At 46.4% G+C, this 20,144-nt stretch overlaps 1 protein-coding gene and 1 pseudogene across 2 annotated transcripts in view; both read right to left on the minus strand.

The window, feature by feature from the left end:
• Positions 1-2,201: 2,201 nt before the first annotated feature.
• Positions 2,202-20,144, minus strand: part of LOC310788877 (deubiquitinase DESI2) — a gene marked incomplete at its 3' end in the record, with an annotated part of 71,682 nt that continues 53,739 nt past the window's right edge. Inside the window, exons 4-5 of the mRNA XM_083650454.1 lie at positions 15,645-15,786; positions 2,202-2,483 (exon numbers count right to left, since the gene is read on the minus strand). Coding sequence (XP_083506580.1) covers positions 2,202-2,483; positions 15,645-15,786 — 424 coding nt within the window. The remainder of the gene's footprint in view (positions 2,484-15,644; positions 15,787-20,144) is intronic.
• Positions 6,683-7,669, minus strand: LOC310788876 (dolichyl-diphosphooligosaccharide--protein glycosyltransferase subunit TUSC3 pseudogene; annotated as a pseudogene). The gene has a single exon. The product of its transcript is annotated as a dolichyl-diphosphooligosaccharide--protein glycosyltransferase subunit TUSC3 pseudogene (transcript).

Here is a 20,144-nt window from a genome sequence, read left to right on the forward strand (position 1 = left end):
AGGTTGCTAGCAGTAGACGACTATATGGCCATGAGGCTGCTAGCAGTAGACAACTATATGGCCATGAGGTTGCTAGCAGTAGACGACTATATGGCCATGAGGTTGCTAGCAGTAGACGACTATATGGCCATGAGGTTGCTAGCAGTAGATGACTATATGGCCATGAGGTTGCTAGCAGTAGACGACTATATGGCCATGAGGTTGCTAGCAGTAGATGACTATATGGCCATGAGGTTGCTAGCAGTAGATGACTATATGGCCATGAGGTTGCTAGCAGTAGACGACGATATGGCCATGAGGTTGCTAGCAGTAGATTATGGCCATGTGGTTGCTAGCAGTAGATGTCTATATGGCCATGAGGTTGCTAGCAGTAGACGACTATATGGCCATGAGGTTGCTAGCAGTAGATGACTATATGGCCATGAGGTTGCTAGCAGTAGATGTCTATATGGCCATGAGGTTGCTAGCAGTAGATGTCTATATGGCCATGAGGTTGCTAGCAGTAGATGACTATATGGCCATGAGGTTGCTAGCAGTAGACGACTATATGGCCATGAGGTTGCTAGCAGTAGACGACTATATGGCCATGAGGTTGCTAGCAGTAGATGACTATATGGCCATGAGGTTGCTAGCAGTAGATGACTATATGGCCATGAGGTTGCTAGCAGTAGATGTCTATATGGCCATGAGGTTGCTAGCAGTAGATGACTATATGGCCATGAGGTTGCTAGCAGTAGATGTCTATATGGCCATGAGGTTGCTACTGTAGCAGTCTGAATGCAAAATTGGAGTCACTCCAAAGTATGTGTGATGATGCGGAGAGATACATCTTTCCTATGAGCTTCAGCGGGTGGAAACAGGGTTTCCGGGGTCACGGGTGGAGACGGGGTTTCCGGGGTCACGGGTGGAGTCAGGGTTTCCAGGGTCACGGGTGGAGTCAGGGTTTCCAGGGTCACGGCTTGGGTGAGAACTCAAAACCCAGATCTCTGCTCAGCCACCCCAAGCCAAGTGCTGCTAAACTTGGCTTGTGGCTGGAATGTTTGCTATTCTAGGAGACACTTTGGCAGGTAACCAACCAGCATGTTCTTCTATTCTACAACGCACTTTGGCTGGTAAAATAACGAAACGGACTGTTTTGGGAAAATGTTAGAAACTGATGACAGTTAGTTTCCTGCTCTGGTTGCGGGGCAGAGTCCCTCCCCTGCAAATAACAGCTCTTTCCTTTTTTCCATTTTAGGCATTTGGCTGACGCTCTCCCCCAGAGCGGGCACGGGTTTGGTGCCTTGCTCAAGGACACTTTGACAAGCTGTAGCCGGACTCGCCGGCCATCGCCGGGGAACGATCCTGTGTCTCTTTAACCATAAAGTCCGTACTGCCGTACGTCACGCGGCAAAACAGCCACCCCCATTATTTTGGCCGTCACGTCACGCCACTGTCCCATTTCCAGTGTCGCCGCCTCAGGTCGTCTCGTTGTCCCACGGTGTGTGGGCAGTCGCACTTCCTGTGTGTGCTAGGGGCGTCACATGACCCGCGGTGTGTTTTGGACTTAAAAGGAACATGCCAACATTTTGGGCGATTCACCTATTTAGCATTTTCCTGATAATCAAATAGATACCCTTCTCTTCTCTGTGTGTGTAGTAGAAAAATTGTGAGCGCTAGTTAGCTTAGCACAATGAATGCTAGTCAATGGTAATGGCTAGCCTATCCTCATTAACATGAGCCAAAAAAAAAAAATCCATACTGCTCACCTGGCATAATCCAAGTCTCCACAAGCCCTGAGATGCCAAGTTGAGACGTCAGAGTACTGCAGAGATGACATCTTTTTGTAGGCTTACCCAGAAGTCCCTGCGCTGCTGGTTCATAAGGGGAAAAGGCAATGGGATCTTTGTATGGGGATTTAGGTTAAATGTATGAAATAATAATATTTACACCCTGATTTAAGCTGAAATTCTCACTGTAGCCAGTAGCCAGGTGTTCGAATAACGTGGGTATACCCCCAGTACCATTGACTACCACCATTCATCGTGCTAAGCTAACTGGCGCTCACTAGTTTTCAACTACGCGCACAGAGAAGAGCAGGGCGCCTATCGTCTCGTCTTGCTATCGGGAAGATGGCAAATAGGCGAACCCCCCCCCCCCCCGCCAAATGTTTTGGCGCGTTCCTTTCAAGCGTAAGTAAGGCCACGCCGCGGCGAGGCCCCTCAGCGGCGAGGCTGGTAGCGGGGCTGGCGAGGCAGGGGGGAGGGGCTGGAGGAGGTGGGCGAGCAGGGCGACATGGAGGCCAGGGAGGCGGTGGCGGCGGCGTCCTCCGCCTCCTCCAGCTCGCCTCCCCCCGCCGCGCCGTGCAGCTCCTGGCTCACGCTGCACTGCAGGGCGGCCGGCGTCAGCCACTCTTTGGGCAGGCAGCTCTGCAGGAAGGGCACGCACGAGCTGAAGTACGCCAGGCGGTTCACCCAGCGCGGGACCTCCCTGCCGCACAGGATCTGGTGAGAGGAGGGACAGAGACGGAGGAGGGGTCACTGTACAATTCCACCTGTGTTATTTCATAGGTTAGATGTCAATACTAATCTACCGGTATATATATACATATACATATACACACACACACACACACACACGGAGAGCGCGGGGGGGGGGGGGAGTGGGAGAGACTAGAGAGGCAGAGAAAGCGAGCGAGACAGACAGTGAGAAAGACGAGAGGACGATCAGACCAGACGAGAGCGGACCAACTGAGAGCGGGAGAGAGAGACCGAGAGAGAAAGCGAGAGGGGGAGAGAGAGAGCTGGCACACAGCTGCTCCTGGATAGCAGGTTAATTTCACACAGAGCATCCAGAGAGATGTGTATTCACAGTAACTAGTAGCAATAATAACAATATGGCCAAATACTTACCCATACTAATGATAATAGCTACTACCCATATTAAACAGTGCATCTTTGCACAAATCCTTTCCAAAAAATGATATCATGGAAAAGTTAGTTTCTCTCCATAATTCCTTTCAAAAAGTGAAACTTTCGTAGATTATAGATTCATTACACATAAAGTAAAGTATTTCAAGTATTTATTTGTTTAACTTTGCATAAGTCTGGCTTCCAGCTCATAAAAAACCCCAAAACAGTATTTCAAGAAATTAAATATCACCGATATATATATATATTAGGGCTGCACGATATGAGGAAAAGCTGCGATGTGCGATAACACTGTTCAATATTGCGATGACGATATGACCTGCGATAAATAAAAAAATGCTATAAAAAAAAAATTAATGGGTAGGGGTGCTCCGATCCGGCTAAGCCACGATCCGATCCGATTCCGATTCCTGGGGTCACGATCCGATTCCAGAATCGATTCTCAATTCCAACGATTCTCGATTCCACAATCTAGAATCGATTCTCAATTATGTAGTTTTATATTGCAATAACACACAAAGGTAAATCTAAGACAAAAAATGACAAATGTATTAATGCTGAACTTCAAATTCAACTTCTGAAGTATTACAGTGAGGGCGTAAATTCATTTTGCAATACGAGTGTGTTAATTTAAGCATACGTATCAGTAAGTGGCACGGGATTCTCAAAGCCTGTGTTGAGGGTCATACGAACAAAAATGCACTCTTGAAGCTAAAAAAAATCCAAAACAAACAAGTTAATTATTTACATTTTTACTTCAATGTAGAACAGTCATTTCTTACACATGAGATTACTTTTAGCCTTTTAGTCATAACGATTATTTAAAGATATTCCATATTCCAGACTGAAATGTTATAACAGAAGTGGAGTATTGGCCAGAATGACATGAACATTTGGACACTTATTCAGCCGGTATCTTGCATGTTGCGTTCATGTGCACTGTAAAAAAAAAAAAAAAAAAAAATTGCGATAACACGTGACTTTTGCGATGTGTTCATCGCGCATTTTCATATCGCGATGACGATGAAAATACGATAAATCGTGCAGCCCTAATATATATATATATATATATATATATATGTATATATATGTATATATATTTTATATATGCTTGCCTATGCAGTGTCTCTATGGGTGCACAATTGAACAACTACTAACTACTCTTCCTGGTGGTCCACACAACATACATCAAGACAAGACGAAAAAGTCCAGTAGTCCGCTATCTCAGTACAGTACGTTTCAGCTGGCTTGCAAGGTTAACGTTTCATTGCATTGCTTCAAATTTTTATTATTCCAGAACAACCTGTGCATTGCACAGAGAAAGGCGAGTGGTCAAAAGAACAATTTAAATAATTCTATACCATGGTCTGGATGAATACTCGATTCTGAGTGGCTGCAGGGTGTCCATCCTTTTATGATAATGTACACCTACTACCTACTACTACTACTACTACTGTATGTCCGATGTGAGAGCCACAGGTAGACAGTCGTTCACCTCTACAGGATGTCAGATGTAAGAGCCACAGGTCGACAGTCGTTCACCTCTACAAGATGTTTGGTCTTGGAGATAGGTCTGATCTGGGAGCTTCCACAGTGTGGGGATGGTGTTCTCCTGGAGAGAGCGGCTGAAGAGATGGCAGAGCACGCTGGCTAGCTCATCTCAGCATTCCTTCACCTTTAATGAGATCAGGTCCCGGGGCATTGGATGGATTGAGCCTCGTCAGGCTGGCCCCGCCCCTCCTTGATCTCACGCTGGAGTTCATTCCTCAGCTCTTCTGTTGTTGCGCTGAAGTCCTGAGTGTCAAACAGACAATCAGGTCGGTGACAAATGCTGCCTCCTCTCTTTCACTCCGGCGTGGTTCTTTTGGTTAAAGATTTCCCTGTGAGGACAGAGAGCCCTTGCCAGGCCTGCCTCACATTGCCAGTTTGGAACATGGCCTCCACCTGTTCTTTGTAGCGACCTTTGGCTTGGGCTATCTACCTCTTTAATGTCATGAGCGCAGCTTCCCCCTCCGCTCTGTGCTCAATAGCGAAGGCCCTGCGCTTAGCCTGAATTGCCCTTTTCAATTGAGCAGTGAGCCATGGCTTGTTGTTTGGGTGGCACTTAAAGCAGCTATGAGCAAGATTTTCGATTGTTATTAAAGAGTCTAAATTTAATATCGATGCCTCACATCTTACCTCTAATATTAGACGAGACCAACGCAGAGTAGTCTCGCTTGAAAGCAGAGTGAATCGGCGAGTGTTGTCCTGATCATTAGTCTGTCTCATAGACTGTAAAGGTCTGTCTGCGGGCCGGTGTCATCAGGAAGTGAAATTAAACGGTTTGCGGCAGCCACTTCAGCGATAACCACAAAATTACTTTCAAACAAACTGTTAGAATATAACGAGAGATGTTCGCGAGAGCAGAAAGTAGCGAGGGCAGCCGTTTTGGGTCTGTTGCTACGGCCGTAAACCGTTTCGCTCTGTCTAGCAACTGTTTACAGCTGCCGTAAACCGTTTCGCTCTGCCTAGCAACAGACCCAAAACAAGAAGGACGGCTTTCCCCTCCTGCTGCCCTCGCTACTATCTGCTCTCGCGAACATCTCTCGTTATATTCTAACAGTTTGTTTGAAAGTCATTTAGTCATTTTGTGGTTATGGCCGAAGTGGCTGCCGCAAACCGTTTCATTTCACTTCCTGATGACACCGGCCCGCAGACAGACTAATGATCAGGACAACACTCGCCGATTCACTCGGCTTTCAAGCGAGACTACTCTGCGTTGGTCTCGTCTACTATTAGAGGTAAGATGTGAGGCATCGATATTCAATTTAGACTGTTTAATAACAATCAAAAATCTTGCTCGTAGCTGCTTTAACAGTGTTTGTGTGTATTAGAGTGCTCTCGCAGTATTGGATGTATGCCGTCACTGCTGTGACTGACTGTTCAAGTGAATGGTCCTGGGTGAGAACCTCCCACGCCCAGTTGGGAGAGATTCTCATGCAGCAGGGCCCGGGATGATCGTGTCGAAGGCCGAGCTAAAGTCCACAAAGAGGATCCTGGCGTAGGTTCCTGCAGTGCCATGTGTACGAGAATGGAGTGGAGGGCCATGTTCCTGCAGTGCCATGTGTACGAGGATGGAGTGGAGGGCCATGTTCCTGCAGTGCCATGTGTACGAGGATGGAGTGGAGGGCCATGTTCCTGCAGTGCCATGTGTACGAGAATGGAGTGGAGGGCCATGTTCCTGCAGTGCCATGTGTACGAGGATGGAGTGGAGGGCCATGTTCCTGCAGTGCCATGTGTACGAGGATGGAGTGGAGGGCCATGTTCCTGCAGTGCCATGTGTACGAGGATGGAGTGGAGGGCCATGTTCCTGCAGTGCCATGTGTACGAGGATGGAGTGGAGGGCCATGTTCCTGCAGTGCCATGTGTACGAGGATGGAGTGGAGGGCCATGTTCCTGCAGTGCCATGTGTACGAGGATGGAGTGGAGGGCCATGTTCCTGCAGTGCCATGTGTACGAGGATGGAGTGGAGGGCCATGTTCGTCCATCGTCTACAGACCTGCTGGCTCTGTAGGCGAACTGCAGAGGGTCAAGGGTGAGGAGTTGAACATGTCAGTGAACACTAGAGCCAGCTGATCAGCAGTGCATCAGGCACTAGCAGTTCATATAAAACAAAAACAACATGCACTCTAAACTCAACTGTCTCCTCTTCTTCAAGTACATTCTTGACTCTACTTCTTCATCTCTCCTCATCCTCTAACCTCCTCTCTGCTCTGCTTTCACTAAATAAGGAATCAGTAGGGGTATCCGTAGTACTTGGACCTGAAGATGGAGAGCAGGAAGCTGAAGAAGAACATCACCAGGCCCAGGCCCACCAGGCAGATGATCCTCCTCTTGCCAGCATTTCCCTTGGAGGTGGCAGCCTTGTTCAGCATCAAGAACCCCCCGGTGATCGCTGCATTCAGAAAAAGGATGATGTGAGACTCGGCCACAAACTGAGCCTGACTGGTGCCATGGAGGATATAACTCACTTGTCCATTCTGGCGGTTCTCACCAGCGAAGGGAGGACCTTCGATATGATTCCACATCTGGCCAGACGTCATGGCAAACACCACGTACAGCGCAGCGATGGCCCATCCATTCTTGTTGTGGATGAATTTGAAGTTGTTGATACTCAGATATAGCAGACCTCCAACCAGAGATACCAACAGAGCCAGAATAATGATCCCAGAATAGTTGGGAGGACGTAAGACAGCAATATGAACATCTGTACGGTCTACGATCCAATTGGCCAGCTCCTCTGCAGAAAAGCTGTTGCTCGCAAATGTATCGGCCCTCTTCGGATTTCCTTTAGCCGGGAAATGCACGAAGGTTGGAGCTCTGTCCATATTAAACTCTTTGAAAACGCTGGCTCCCTCATCATAGTCCAGTACAGTGAAGAAGAGCTTGTTGGAAAAGGCAGAGGAGTGACGCCACAAGTTGGCCAGCACCTGGTACTCCTCATTAGCCCGGCTGCAGACGAGGCACTGCCTCTGAGGCTGCAGGGCGGTGAACATGACGATGACCGAGTAGTTCCTGGGCGCGTCCTTGACGAAGCGACGGAACTTGTCTCTGTTCATCCAGACGACCGAGCGCCGTGATGACCACTCCATCATCTGGTCTACCTTCTCCGACAACAGGTTCTTCTTCTGTCCTTCCCCGGGTGGCAGGCATTGCAACAGGAGAAAGAAGACACCCAGAAGTGGCAGTTTAGCAAGGGATTTAGCCCAAACAGATGCCATGGCGGAAGAATGCTCTGTTTGGCAACCAGACACGTATTCGGACTGTGATTGGATTCTGAATGGACCAATCGGGGGAGAGGAAGCGAGGGCACTTCTGGGTATTGTAGTCTTTGACGGTTATGGCTAGACTCTAGCCGCTAGAGTTGCAAACAAGAGAAACAGGATAAGGTAACAGATAAAGTGGCAAGCAAGAGTAAGAGGCTAGACGTAGACTGACTGTTGCTGGTACTACGATCTGACAGCGTGGAGCTGGCAGAGCGGAGTCTTATAACCGTCAATGTGTCACAATGTCTTCTTCTGTGATGTTTTATGGCAGTTGGCATCCTTTATGTTGCACTATCGCCTCCTTAGTCACAATGTCAACAGTGACATCACCTGTGACATCATGTCAACAGTGACATCATCGGTGACATCATCAGTGATGACTATTAGAAGTCACTGATGACATAGGACATGACATCACTGATGACACCACAATGTATGACATCACTGATACTGTCACAATGTCTATGACATCATCAGTGGCTACGACATCATCATTCGGGGCTGCTTGCCTACAGGACAGATGGTCCGTGCCATAACGGAAGGAAGCACTGCCCCACTAATCGACGATTTGTATAGCACATTTCTTACACAGAGGCAATTCAAAGTGCTTTACAATTATGTCATCTGTCTGCCTCACAAAAAATATTGCCATCACCAAAACATCACTCACTGATGACATCACAATTGTTCGCTCGGAAGGCTGACTGAACCCTGAGGACAAATGACGTCATCAGTGCCCGGCAGCCAGCTTGCCTGGCAAAAATATTGGCCAGGGGTGTCAAACATACGGCCCGGGGGCCAGAACGCGCCCACCAGGGGCTAAATAATAGCAAAATAGCTACTGGCCCAGTACCCCTTGATACTGGGCCCAGTACCCCTAGGCCTGAGGCCGGTAACAGTTACAAGCACATGAAATTCCGGATCGAGCCACCCACAATGTCATGGTGCCCCTGCCAGTGAGTTAGTTATTAATTAATTAATTATTAGAGCTCGAACACCCACCTAGCCGCTTAGCCGGACAATTAGCAGCGGTGCTTGCCTGAGCGAACGTTAGCATTATGCAACCATAACTTGCCGGTGAGGGCGAAGCACATCTATCCAGTGCTTGTATTTACCCCGGGTGGTGGTCACCCCTCTTGGTGGTTCACTGGGCCAGCTCAAGTGGGAAAGCCGCCCACTTGGTACAGTTTCCTGGGCCGGGCGGTACTGCTAGTTGTTGTGTGATAGCAACTCCACAACATGACCTAACCTAACGATAACCACATAATAATGGACGACTCAAAAAGGAAATAAAGAATATCTACGGGGGTTGGTCACGGTTTCACCGTAGGTTGGTCATAGTCTGTAGGTTTTCTCGGCGTCCCGTGGCGCGGGACCAAGCTATTGCAATGCCACCCAACTCTCACTTCCCACTTCCCACTTCCTACTTGAATAACCCCCGAGCACGGGGTTGGCCACGCCCTCAAGTCAGGCACATAGCCCATCATCCGCTCAGCTAGGGCTGCGTATCGAACTTCGATACCTTTAAGGCATAGAACAAATGATGTCGATACTACTGAGTATCGATTCACGGGTTCGATACCTGAGAGCTCTTCTTGTTTTTTTACAAATTGTCCTTGAATGCAGCATAAGAATGTGAGATTACATAAAAAATTAAAAAATTAAAAAGAATGTGAGATTACGTCACCACTGCAGTTGTAAACACAACAGTCAGCGTGAACCGCAAGTGGTCGAAGTGTGCTTCAACTTTTCAAAACTTGACGCAGTCTGCATTCTACAGATGACGCTCACTGCGATATTTGTGATATGAAATACAAAGCTGGCAACTAAAGCTGTGTTCACACCGAGATATTTATTTTTCTCTCTGTCGCTTAATTCAACCCTTTGGAATCGCTCTGTCGCTGTGTTTAAATCGCTCATCAACAGGCACAAGAATTGACGGACATCTGGGGGCTATAACGTTACGCAATGTCATGATGTTTGTCCACTACCAGCCACTGTAGTTGTTTACAAGCTAAGCCTATCAGCGTGCTCCTAACGCGAGCTCTATACCGGTAGTGCAGACTTCACTTCATGTCAGCCTGTCAATCAGCTGTCAATGCGGTTTGTTGCCACACAATAAACCAGCGGTTTGTTCCAAGCCAGTGTGATCCTTGACTCGCTCTCACACGGCAGCCACTCAGCGTTGAACAGCGAGCGACTGTTGGCAGCGTAATTTCACTCGAGTTGAGATATTTCATCTCGGGCGAGGAGCGAATTTTCGCACTATCGCTCTGTCTCTGTCGCTCGGACGCCCGGCGATTTTTCTCCCGGGCGAATATACGCTCAATCGCTCGTTTGCATTGACTTTGTATGTAAACTCGATGCCAGCGAAAAACTTAAATAGCTTGGTGTGAACGCACCTTAACGAGAGGAAACACCAAGGTCAAACACAAAATGTTTCTAAAAGCCGAAGAGTACAGCCTACCATAATTGATAGAAAGTCAAGCAGCAGCATCTAACGTTAGCAGCAACAGCTATCCAGCCAGCCCCAGTAACGTTACCGGAGAAGATTAATGTGGACGACAAAACTTTAATTAAGGCATCGACAACTCCATCGGCATTCAGCATGTTCAGGTAATTAAAGGATGTCTTCATCGATTATTAACCCACTTTGTATCATATTTAATCTGGGTAATATAAGCACATGGGCAGTGTTTACCTTCTGTCTCCGTTTTCCTCACAGAGAAAAATCCTCCCTTTCTCTGCCTGCAGAAACTTTGCCCCGGCCAGCTGCAAGTCATTACGGCTCATTAAATCTTGTAGCGGCCATTTCCATATGTCGCTTTGTTTTAAGACGCTTTAAAACATGTTCCAAACACGATCCTTCTTAATGTTTACTCACGTTTCGTTGTTTCTCGTGGAGATGGTGATGGCAGTGGTGTCATAAGATGATTGAATATATTGTTGGAGGTGACGTGAAGTAACAAAGAAAAAGGCTCTCGACAAAGTTTAACGATAACTGAAATAGGCCTTTTTGGGTGTAAAAAATGTGAAAGTGAGTAAAGCAAAAGATACGCAAAATATCTAAATATCTCGTTCACTGACGGTTGAAAACTAGTACGCTATCTGGCGTCTTCCACCTGGGGTCTACGGTAATTACTGGCAAAGCCGAGTGATTGCTCACTTCCTATATTTCCTGTTCCACCTGATGCAAAAAATAATTCGGCCACCAGGTGATGCTATTCATCTACAATATTCAAACAAAAAGCGAAAGAAAATAAATGGCTCTAACAGCTCTCACGCATGGATGTGCGCATACTTAGAAAATTTAAAGAAACAATAACAGCCGCCCTCGGAGCAGATTCCGCGTCTCGAGCAGAACTGCCGCAGTTCCGTTGTGACGCGTTGTGACGTAAAACGCCTCAGAACGGAGCGCTTTGCCAGAGGAGGAAATGGGAGAAAACAGAGAGAGAAGGTAAACACTGGCCAGGTTCTTATTAACGACATTATAATGATACAAAGTGGGTTGATATAATCGGGAAGGCACATCCTTTACTAGCTAGTTGGACAAGTTGTTGGAGCTAACCGGCGCTCATTATGTTGGCTGATGTGCGCTAGCATTTTTAATAGCGAATGCTCGGGAGTCGTGTTGTTTACGCGCTTGCGTTGATTAACGGGTCACCATCTCCCCACTCTCGTGGCAGAGATCACACCTGTCAGCCTTCAGAGGACATTGATGTGCTCCATCATTGTTAGCCTCGCTGCTACAACTGCGTACAGCCCAAACACACCGGACGCGTATCCGACGCTGAAGCAACACCTCGCGGAGGCAGTCTCATTTCGGCGTCCGTGTTAGTGAGTTTTCGCCGTCGGGTGAGCATGAAGTCAATACAAGTTGTGACCAGCACGGGGGGGCAAAACAGAGCGAGGCGTGGAGCAAAACGGAGCCCTTCTGGTGGCTCCTGCTCGATGCTTTGCGGTGTGAACCAAGCCTTACGGCCACATTCCACTGAGTCCGTGTTCGGTCCGTCTGCGCTGCGGTACGGCTTCGGAGCCGATACGTTTCCACTCTAATCATTGTGTCAACTCCCACCTACTCCGCTGCGTTGCGTGTCTACTCCGTCCCAGCTCCGACGATCCGGAGCTCTCTGAAAAAAATACGCCGCAAGGCTTCTATTTTTCACGGATGTCGGAGCAAAGCTGCAGCAAGTTGGGCGGAGCCAGACATGAAATCAACCGGGCAGAGGTGTTTACAGCATTCAATATCAAGCCAGAGGACAAACATGTATGAGGAAAAGTTAATAATTGAAGTGGAAAACCACAAAATAATATATGACACAACGCATCCTTTTTACAAGGACAACACCAAGCAAGTCCACCCCTCCTCTGCTTCTCCAGTAGGGAACAATGATCTTCTGCCTGTTTGTTGTTGTATTTATCCCACATACAAATTGTCTCGCGCGATTTCACCGTGAGAACTTGTCGGTCTCGTCACTCTAGCTGTCTGGTGGAGCAGAGCTGTGACGTGCTCTGCACGCAGCCGGTTAGTGTTGGTGGAGCACAGAGCACGTAGCAAAACCGGAGAACAGCCGCAACGCAACGCAAATGCAACCAGTGCGATTCCCCAGTTAGCCTGGAAAACTGACGAATCTGCCATGTTTAATTTGACAAGCAAATAGTAAACATGTTGTCCCCCAGCAATGATGTAGTTCCACCCTTGGGTCAGTCCCATTCATTGTCACTGCTGCCCCCTAGCGGCACAAAGTCAACGTTACACTGTGACTAACGAACAGACGGATGGACGGACATCGATCCATGGTCCCCCCTTTGGTGGGGATCAATAATCTGTCAAATAATCAATAACCCCCTCGTGCTATTAATGAGCTGTTCAAAGTCACAAAGAGGTTACATTAGTAAACATGAGGATTCAACCCCGAGGGCAACACTGCTTCCTGTGTGTGTGTGTGTGTGTGTGTGTGTGTGTGTGTGTGTGTGTGTGTGTGTGTGTGTGTGTGTGTGAGAGTGTGTGTGCGCGCGCCGGGTGTATGCATGTGTGTGTGTGTTGATATTGGTTTATGTCTGTCAAGGCGTTCTTGTGTCCACGTCTGTTTACTGTAAGTGCAGGCATTTGCAATTGTGTGCATCTCTTTCTGCAAATCTATCTTTTGTGTGTGTGTGTGTGTGTGTGTGTGCGTGTGTGTGTGTGCGTGCGTGTGCACGTGTGTGTGTGCACGTGTGTGTGTGTGTGTGTGCGCGTGTGTGCGTGTGTGTGCATGTGTGTGTGCACGTGTGTGTGCACGTGTGTGTGTGTGTGTGTGTGTGTGTGTGCACGTGTGTGCACGTGTGTGTGTGCATGTGTGTGTGTGTGTGTGTGCGTGTGTGCACGTGTGTGTGTGCGACTGTGCGCGTGTGTGTGTGTGTCTGCGTGTGTGCATGTGCGTGTGGTTGTCAGCTGGCTCTGCATGTCCGGGCTTGTATCAGTGTATCTTAATCCTGGTCTCAATGCCAGATGCTAACTGGCTTGTCCAGTAAGGCCTGAAAACCCTGCAGCAGATCAAATGTTCTGGATGTTCTCTCACTCCGTCCCTAAACTGCCTTTTGCACGCTGACTCCCACAACTGGTTTGAGATATGGTGAGTGTGGTAGAATGGGCAGAATGAATGAATGAATGAATGAATGAATGAATGAATGAATGAATGAATATTTTATTTTCGTGTCAGGACAATTACATGACCCATCCCACATGGGATTATCAGACACATCAACATTCAATATTTAACAAAACATAACATTCCGGTATGTTACCCAACCAGAAGCTTCCAGTGCAGCCCAAATTAGAGAGTATATATACATGCAGACATAATATGCCTATACATATACATTTATACATACCTGCACATAGAATACGAAAATAAAAACAAACAAAAAATAAACTATAATTTATCAGTTATTATAAAATGAAATGAATTTCATTCTCCACCTCATTCAACTCACAGTATTCACATATTCTATCCTCCTCAGCTACCCCTCTGTATCTTCCTGTTTCAATATGTAATGGTAGGATGCCACATCTTATCTGTGCACTAAAGGACTTTCCTTTAGTCCTTTAGTTGCGCGTTGCGGCTAAACGTGACATAACACTGACAAAACTGTTAACTTAAACAACGTAAACAAGCAACTTACATCGCGTGAGATGACAAGCAAGATGCAGTGAGGAAGAGGGGATGACTCCTTGTCATGTTCCAATAATCCAGGGGCACTCAATTAAAATTCCTAGAGGTCCAGTTAGAGAAAATGTCCTCAAGCAAAGGTCCGGAACATTGTAACGTAGCTTGCGTTATGATTCAGTGCCATTGAACTTAGGCTACTTCAATGATTGCAGTAGCCTAATGGTACAATGTCTGTATGTAGTCAACGACTGACTGTTAAATCAAAATAAACATCAACAATGTTTATTTAGTTTTCATATTTAACTGGATTAATTATAAATAACTAGCCTACACTAATAATAAATACATGTTCTTTTCTCATTTCAAGTAAAATAATGGCTGCATTTAAAAATAACATACAACAGAGTGCTTTGGGAAAATGTGCATCTTAAAAGTGTTTTAATTTGATAAAGAAAATCTTCTTTTCTTCCCTTAACTCCACCTTTTCTCTTGAGAGAAGTGAGCTCCCTATCTGTCTATTTATCTATCTATCTGTCTGTCTGTCTGTCTGTCTGTCTGTCTGTCTGTCTGTCTGTCTGTCTGTCTGTCTGCCTGTCTGCCTGTCTGTCTGTCTGTCTGTCTATCGATCGTTCGCAATGCAAACGTCACATGCGTTGGGCAGTGAATGTGTGAGTGTGCCCTCAGTCTGGATTTGAGTGTGTTTGCTCGTGTGGCGCTTTCATAGACAGGTTAGGATCGCATCGCACTTCACATGAGACATACTGCCTGGTTTTGAGCTGCCCGTGAGAACAATGAATGAACATGTAAGAGTCTGCCTGCTCCGGATTAAAACAAAATCTTTGTTTTTGCGGTGTACTCGTTTCTTTTGAGCACGTCATGTGAAATGACTTCTATCTCTCACGTTTCTCAGAGTCTTGCGCCTCTACTCCGTCAGTGTGTCAGACACTCTCTCGCACTGGAACCGACTGGAACAGGCACAATCGAATCGGATATTTGATTGGCTGAGTAGCATCACGTGTGATGATTTACAGCGCATGCATTGGTCTGTGAGCTTCCTGGCAGATTAAACCAGTACCGTAAAGGGTAGAAAAGCATGTGCCGGTTAAAAAAGAAAAGCTCGGTGAAATGTAACAATTCTCAATACAATGATTTGTAGGTTATAGGGCTCGGTCCGGATAGGACGGCGTCTGGGTCCGGATGCGGACCGGAGTCCGGACTTTGGGGATCGCTGCAATAATCCATTAGATGACCGAACGTAATCATTATGGTAAACAAAACTCGCATCCACTAACGTTAGCCTACTTACTTACTACAGCGGGGGAGGGGTGGGGGAGAGTATTAGGCTACTCCACACATGCACTCTGTTTACAAACTTGTGTACAATAAAGATTTAAAGTGGGGGGAAATGCCTTTGCCCTGTCAAACAGCTGGAATACAGACATCTGAGAGGGAGGCGCACCCCACACTTTGAAAATCGCTGCTCTAGATTAGAGTAAAACCTTTTTGTGTGGATTGCCTAGATCTTATTAAATTATGGACATTTATTAATTCCCACTTATTAGACACCATTTCTGATGGTAAAATGAGGGTAAAAAGCAAAACACAGAATTCAGAAAAATTCAAAGGGAAAAAAAATAATTTGGGATTTGTTGCTTTTTTTCTGCGTTGTACCGTATTCGTACCGAACCGTGACCCCAAAACCGAGGTACGTACCGAACCGTGACTTTTGTGTACCGTGACACCCCGAGTGTGTGTGTGTGTGTGTGTGTGTGTCCCACCTCTGACAGAGCCGAGGAGAAGTGGTTGCAGTTCTTGTGCATGAGGTGGTAGGCATTGCCCTTATACTCCTTCCCCATCTCCTCCACGATCCGCTCCACATCTTCCTCTGTGAAGTCTGTTCCACCCAGGACGATGGCTTCTCTGGAAGAGAGGAGGGTGGGGAAGAGGAGGGGAAGAGGAGGGTGGGGAAGAGGAGGGTGGGGAAGAGGAGGGTGGGGAAGAGGGGGGTGGGGAAGAGGAGGAAGAGGAGGGGAAGAGGAGGGAGGGGAAGAGGAGGGTGGGGAAGAGGAGGGTGGGGAAGAGGAGGAAGAGGAGGGGAAGAGGAGGGTGGGGAAGAGGAGGGAGGGGAAGAGGAGGGTGGGGAAGAGGAGGGTGGGGAAGAGGAGGGTGGGGAAGAGGAGGGTGGGGAAGAGGAGGGTGGGGAAGAGGAGGGTGGGGAAGAGGGGGGTGGGGAAGAGGAGGGTGGGGAAGAGGGGGGTGGGGAAGAGGGGGGTGGGGAAGAGGAGGGTGGGGAAGAGGGGGGAGGGGAAGAGGAGGGTGGAGAAGAGGAGGGTGGGGAAGAGGAGGGTGGGGAAGAGGAGGGTGGGGAAGAGGAGGGTGGGGAAGAGGAGGGGAAGAGGAGGGTGGGGAAGAGGAGGGTGGGGAAGAGGGGGGAGGGGAAGAGGAGGGTGGGGAAGAGGAGGGTGGGGAAGAGGAGGGTGGGGGTATTTAGTCACGTTAACTCATTCCCCGCCATTGACGTGATATCACGTGCCCCCCCCCCCCCCCCCCCCCCCAATCCGCACATCCCCTCTCTGAGTGCGGGGTGAGTCTCTCCCTCGCTATGCTGCTACATTTTCCTCTGCTTTCCGGTGAAAACGACCTACATTCAAGTGTCAATAACTAAAGAACGGATGAAAGTAGAGGCTCTCTAACCTGACGCTGCCAGATGGACGGTATAGCTCCACATAGGTTTCACTAAACCAGTCGATCTGGGTTTGAAGTCACCAGACCCGCTGACGGAGGCGGGCACTTTGTCCAAGCTACTTGGCAGGTGATTGGATGACCCATCTGTCTATCACCGCTGGTGGGTGTTAACTTCAACCAATCAGATCGCGGAAGGTGCCTGTGGATGATCTCCGTGGTATTCATTGATTGAGTCCTCGCGGTCGTAAAGTCACCTTCGAAGCATTTAGTTAGATTATAACGAACTAGTTGTGTGGCTTAGCCTTCCCAAATGTTGAGGGTCGTTTTTTAGAATTTAATACATAGAATTGGGAACGTTACATTCAATTTCATTCACTGTCTGTCACTTCCGCGGCGGCAGCCATGTTGACAAGTGAAAAGAACTACAAAGACCATGTACCCACTACTTGCCCAGACGAGCCAGAGCCCGCCTACGGCCGCCGCTGATTGGTCGAGCCGGCATGGCTCGACCAATCATCTTAACTGCCTGTGCAGGTCCAGACCGTCACAGAGAACCAAATGCAATGTGAGTTCACGTGACGGGCGGTTTACCAGGCTAGAGGCTCTCTTCTTTCTTTGGAAATATTCGGTGGGTCTTGGAAGCGGGGAAAGAATGTAATTTTTGAGATGATACACCGATAGAACATTAGGGACCGACACCCTAACATCGAGTCTCACCCCCTTTTGCACAGTCCATATTATGCCTCCTTCTCATCTCCATCTCACCCTCATCATCTCACCCTCATCATCTCACCCTCATCATCATTCAAAAGGACAATTCCAGCCTCAGTGGACGTTTCCTCATGTCCTGCATTCTCTTACTGTAGATCAGATATTTGCAATTTTTGCAAGTACAAGTACATATTTTTAAAGAAACGCTAGGTAATATTTCAAGAACAGAGGAGACAGAAATGAGTTTTTGGGGAAAGACATGTAGTGACCTGGAAGCCGTATCCTCTCCTCTATTCTTGCTTACAGGCAGAAGCTGGAGGGAAGACGCCCCCTCCTGTCTCGTCTCCGTAAATGAATATGAAGCCGGGAACAGAATGTCTATAACCCGATAGTGAAATGAGTGACAAAAGATTATTGTTCGCTTCTCATTCGCTGTGAATGAGAAGCGAACAATAATCTTTTGATGGATTTACCTTTACCAACTGAATCAGAAGTCTCCATTGCTTTCTATGCCGTTTGGCATTGAACGGGAGTGAATGAGCTCGAGAGGTTTGGCAAAGTGATTCAAAAACATCTTTCATTTCAAACCAAAAGAGGAGCAAAACACAGATCAAATCAAAAAGAGATCAGCTAGACTCACCTGGTCAGTGTCTTTCATGGAAACAGTAGCTGGTCCAAATGTTCTGTTCTGTTTTCTCAATAAAAAACGCTGAAATGAGGCTAATATTATAGACTCCAGATTCAGAGAGAGTTGGTATCAGGTTAATATTATAGACTCCAGATTCAGAGAGAGTTGGTATCAGGTTAATATTATAGACTCCAGATTCAGAGAGAGCTGGTATCAGGTTAATATTATAGACTCCAGATTCAGAGAGAGCTGATATCAGGTTAATATTATAGACTGCAGATTCAGAGATAGTTGGTATCAGGTTAATATTATAGACTGCAGATTCAGAGAGAGTTGGTATCAGGTTAATATTATAGACTCCAGATTCAGAGAGAGCTGGTATCAGGTTAATATTATAGACTCCAGATTCAGAGAGAGTTGGTATCAGGTTAATATTATAGACTGCAGATTCAGAGAGAGTTGATATCAGGTTAATATTATAGACTCCAGATTCAGAGAGAGTTGGTATCAGGTTAATATTATAGACTGCAGATTCAGAGAGAGTTGATATCAGGTTAATATTATAAACTCCAGATTCAGAGAGAGTTGGTATCAGGTTAATATTATAGACTCCAGATTCAGAGAGAGTTGGTATCAGGTTAATATTATAGACTCCAGATTCAGAGAGAGTTGGTATCAGGTTAATATTATAGACTGCAGATTCAGAGAGAGTTGGTATCAGGTTAATATTATAGACTCCAGATTCAGAGAGAGCTGGTATCAGGTTAATATTATAGACTCCAGATTCAGAGAGAGTTGGTATCAGGTTAATATTATAGACTCCAGATTCAGAGAGAGCTGGTATCAGGTTAATATTATAGACTCCAGATTCAGAGAGAGTTGGTATCAGGTTAATATTATAGACTCCAGATTCAGAGAGAGTTGGTATCAGGTTAATATTATAGACTCCAGATTCAGAGAGAGCTGGTATCAGGTTAATATTATAGACTCCAGATTCAGAGAGAGTTGGTATCAGGTTAATATTATAGACTCCAGATTCAGAGAGAGCTGGTATCAGGTTAATATTATAGACTCCAGATTCAGAGAGAGTTGGTATCAGGTTAATATTATAGACTCCAGATTCAGAGAGAGCTGGTATCAGGTTAATATTATAGACTGCAGATTCAGAGAGAGCTGATATCAGGTTAATATTATAGACTCCAGATTCAGAGAGAGTTGGTATCAGGTTAATATTATAGACTCCAGATTCAGAGAGAGTTGGTATCAGGTTAATATTATAGACTGCAGATTCAGAGAGAGCTGGTATCAGGTTAATATTATAGACTGCAGATTCAGAGAGAGCTGGTATCAGGTTAATATTATAGACTCCAGATTCAGAGAGAGCTGGTATCAGGTTAATATTATAGACTCCAGATTCAGAGAGAGCTGATATCAGGTTAATATTATAGACTCCAGATTCAGAGAGAGCTGGTATCAGGTTAATATTATAGACTGCAGATTCAGAGAGAGCTGGTATCAGGTTAATATTATAGACTCCAGATTCAGAGAGAGTTGGTATCAGGTTAATATTATAGACTCCAGATTCAGAGAGAGTTGGTATCAGGTTAATATTATAGACTCCAGATTCAGAGAGAGCTGGTATCAGGTTAATATTATAGACTGCAGATTCAGAGAGAGCTGGTATCAGGTTAATATTATAGACTGCAGATTCAGAGAGAGCTGGTATCAGGTTAATATTATAGACTCCAGATTCAGAGAGAGTTGGTATCAGGTTAATATTATAGACTCCAGATTCAGAGAGAGTTGGTATCAGGTTAATATTATAGACTCCAGATTCAGAGAGAGTTGGTATCAGGTTAATATTATAGACTCCAGATTCAAAGAGAGTTGGTATCAGGTTAATATTATAGACTCCAGATTCAGAGAGAGCTGGTATCAGGTTAATATTATAGACTGCAGATTCAGAGAGAGCTGGTATCAGGTTAATATTATAGACTCCAGATTCAGAGAGAGTTGGTATCAGGTTAATATTATAGACTCCAGATTCAGAGAGAGTTGGTATCAGGTTAATATTATAGACTCCAGATTCAGAGAGAGTTGGTATCAGGTTAATATTATAGACTCCAGATTCAGAGAGAGCTGGTATCAGGTTAATATTATAGACTCCAGATTCAGAGAGAGCTGGTATCAGGTTAATATTATAGACTGCAGATTCAGAGAGAGCTGGTATCAGGTTAATATTATAGACTCCAGA

Source organism: Poromitra crassiceps (genome assembly GCF_964638095.1).
Source record: "Poromitra crassiceps genome assembly, chromosome: 14".
NCBI lineage: Eukaryota > Metazoa > Chordata > Actinopteri > Beryciformes > Melamphaidae > Poromitra > Poromitra crassiceps.